At 37.0% G+C, this 3,559-nt stretch overlaps 1 protein-coding gene across 1 annotated transcript in view; it reads left to right on the top strand.

The window, feature by feature from the left end:
- Positions 1 to 342: 342 nt before the first annotated feature.
- Positions 343 to 3,559, top strand: part of PXYLP1 (2-phosphoxylose phosphatase 1) — a 39,401-nt gene continuing 36,184 nt past the window's right edge. The window contains exon 1 of the mRNA XM_010282310.1: positions 343 to 421. Within this exon, the coding sequence (XP_010280612.1) occupies positions 343 to 421 (79 nt within the window). The remainder of the gene's footprint in view (positions 422 to 3,559) is intronic.

Raw genomic sequence — 3,559 nt, 5'->3', positions numbered from 1 at the left:
TTATGACATGAGCATTAACCTTGTGTTAGCAGGAGAAAATTTAATTTTATGGGAAATGTCAATTTTTTTTCATTTACTTACAAGTTCTGTCTTGTGGAAATATACTTAATATCGTAACTAGGGCAAAGACAAATTACTGATATTGATACTTTTGTTGCTGGTTTGAATTGCCTCATGTGCTTGCCTTTAAGAAATAACTTGACACTGTCAAAAGGATATTTGAATTTTCTTTGTTATAGCTGATGCTTCCACATCTGAAATATATTTGCCAATGTTTTGTTGTCTGCAGGAACGATCGATATATGAAGATGAAACCATGAAGAGAAGGCAGAACGAATAATAATGCTTTTCCGAAACCGTTTTCTGTTCTTGCTGGCTTTGGCAGCCTTATTAGCCTTTCTGAGCCTCAGTCTACAATTCTGTAAGTGTCCTCCCTTTTTGTTTTCTATATATAGTTGTCTATAGGTGTGTTTAAAAGTGTCTATGCTTACATGTTGTTTAAGCATTCTTTCTGTATTTAAATATTTGTTGTGGTTGGTTGGTTGTTTTTTAAATAGGAAAATAAATGTCAGAATAAAAATAGTTTTGTATGTCATATGGGAATCTATACAATCTAGAGACTTTCTCAGTCAGGCTATCTCAGGGGAAAAAAAAAAATCTTGATTTTGTAGTGCAGTTAAGTAATTGAATGTGACTTGAATCCTTCCATGAAAGTAGACAAAACACATTTGACTAAAAACTCTGCAGTTCCAATTTCACATTGCAGCAGACCAGACGGGATTGAGAAAAATGCTGTGAGAGGGTTGAGTGTTGGAACTTCTCCTTATTTGTGCCCTCATGTTAGGAAACTTTAAACACTTGAATTGCCTGGCAAGTCATAAGTGATCACAAGTGACTGGTTTGTTTAAGAAAAGATAAATTATGTTGTGCTTGAGATCAGTTAACCATGGGTCAATCCAGAGGACTGTCATTTACCGATTAAGCAGGAAGGTGGTGCTGAATGCAGGTTGGTGTATGTAGACAAATGAGCGTTGTGCCACGTGTCTGCTTATCACATAGTTCCTGAACAATAACATTTGCTAGGTAAAGTGATGTTGGGTGTAAATCTGATACGTACTAATGCATGCCAATGTAACTAGTTGCTGTTAAAGAGCAAGGAAAAATGCATATCCCTACCACAGGATAACATTCTTTGTTGTTGTCGTGCCTCGTGTTTTAATGTAAGAGTGCGGTCCTTCTGGTCTATGCTTTTTTTGCATAGTGTAAAAAACAAAAACCCCAAACAACAACAACAACAACCACCAAAAAACCAACCAAAAAACAAATGAAACCCAAACCCAGAGGATTACTTGCAATTTAGAATGTGTCTTTTGCATATGGTGGCAACTTAAAAAAAAAAAAAGTGGGGAGGAAGGGGGAAGAAACTTTGTGGGTTTATGTCATTGTTTTTTGTGTGTTTAAACTGATCTACATGTAATGCAGGGACCTTTGGCTCTGAATTGATTTTTCAGCCTCCCATGGGTACATGCCAGTGGGTCTGGTTGCAGCTTGTTTTGCCCATTGGGCTCTTTATGACTCTGTCCTTGACGTTATATGGTTCATTATGAATTGTGTAGAGGATGAAGATCCTAGAGGAACTTCAGCGGCAATACGAAACTGAATTGTTAACAAAAATGAGCTTTATGTAGAGACGAAAAGGTAGGCATGTAGGAGAATGAATCACATTCCATCAAAAGAGGAAGTTATTTTCCACTTAATTAGAAGATAACATTCGTGCAAGAGGAATTCCAGGAGATACAGATGTTTGAGGGGTGCTTTAAAAAGCACTGAAGCTACAGCTAGCAGCCATCATGAAAGTTAGTGCCAATACCAAAACACATACAGCAATTTTTACATAATGAGAAATGCAGTACAGGCTAGCAGGAACCAAGTAGTTTATGACATATAGGTAGCCTGATATTTTAACTTCTGCCAGCTTCAGCTTGGTAGTTAGTTCAAACTTGGAACCAGGACATCTCCAAAGCAAAGACAAAACTCTCTCCTCCTATCGCCATGTAACACTATTTTGGAAACCAAATGGAGTTTGGAGGATTTAAAAAAACAAGCCAGAATCTTAAAGCCAAAACCAATTTTTCCCCTTCAGCCCCTAAACAACCCCCTACCTGCAAAATTATGTTAGAGTCTGCAAGTGCTTGGTGAGCTGCTTTCAAATTAAACATAGTTGTAAATTTTTAGTCTTTTCCAAAGTATACATCCTGACTAGTTTAACATTAAACCAAGGAAACACTTGATTCTGAACTTGAGCTTTAAATGAAACGGGCACACATTTAAGGAAATACTTGCGATATGTTGCTAATGGAAGCATAGTTTCAGTACTGTCTTAGAGCAGAATCTTTGGTCAGTCGCCATGACTCATATAAATACATAAAACTGCTGTTTTGATAAAAGCGGACCAAGTACTAGCACATGGTGACCCACATGCTGACTCACCAAGGCAGTAACCCCCACCTGAGAAATTTCAGGACATCCTTCAGAAAACGTCAGCCCCTCTGATACTGCATGTTAAGGAGTGCTTTACTGCACTAGAGCATTGAAGGGCAGAATATTTTAAGTGTCTAGTTCCATGGGACATAGAGAAGGGTCTGCCACTATGTTGGTCTCCTTATGAGTAGTTTGGACTCATATATTAATTTAAAAAAAAAATTGTATTTTTTTTTTTGAACAGCAAAATTCCAATTACTGTATGTATTTTTAGGGATGAGCTTTCTTTAACAGCGGATTTAAATATAGACTCTGTTGTAGCACTATGTAGTTAGTAGATCTGTATTTACTATTTGTTTCCTATTGCTATGTTGAAGGTCCTTCCTTGCACTGAATTTGTTACTCTTAAGACATGACACAGTTCAGAGGCATGCATCCCTCACAATCTGATTCTCACTGTTGCACAAAGTGGTAGTAATGTAGTCTTGTTTCATGTATAAAACTTTCTTTGTGAAAGCAGTATGCTGCTTTTCTTTTTCATCAGCCTGTAAAACTTGGTTTCCAAGTTTTGATCCCTTCCAAACTGCCTGGAGAAAAATTTTGTTTATACTGCTTTATAATTTGTGTCAGATCATGGAATGAAAATGAGTTTATACGTTCAGACTCAGGAAAATGCCCAAGTATTGATGATTTTTTTTTTTTTTTAAAAGAAGTTATCTCCTGAAGCATTTGAGCATTTGGAGTGGAAATGGATGTTTTATGCTGTTGTGAGATTGATTCTGTGTTAGCAAGCATGACAGCTTTGCAGAGGAGGACTGGTCATCTTAAAACATACTCCTGCTTCTCTAAGCAGTAAATGTTGAAAATGTGCTACATTTGTTTAGAAAAGTGAAACAGTAACATTAAATGCATAATTATACAAATGGTACATATCTTCCTATTTTTAATCTTCTGCTTTAGGGCAGAGCATCATGCCTGTAAATGCTTGATATGGAATCTCCTCTTGGCAATTTAAAGCCAGGCTTGTGAGTTGTACCTGACTCTGAAGCAAAGGGTGTAGTGAAGGCCAAGTTCAGCA

Source organism: Phaethon lepturus, unplaced genomic scaffold (assembly GCF_000687285.1).
Source record: "Phaethon lepturus isolate BGI_N335 unplaced genomic scaffold, ASM68728v1 scaffold8272, whole genome shotgun sequence".
Classification (NCBI taxonomy): domain Eukaryota; kingdom Metazoa; phylum Chordata; class Aves; order Phaethontiformes; family Phaethontidae; genus Phaethon; species Phaethon lepturus.
The sequence above is the reverse complement of the archived record's forward strand: the minus strand, read 5'-3'. Positions and strand labels throughout refer to the sequence as shown.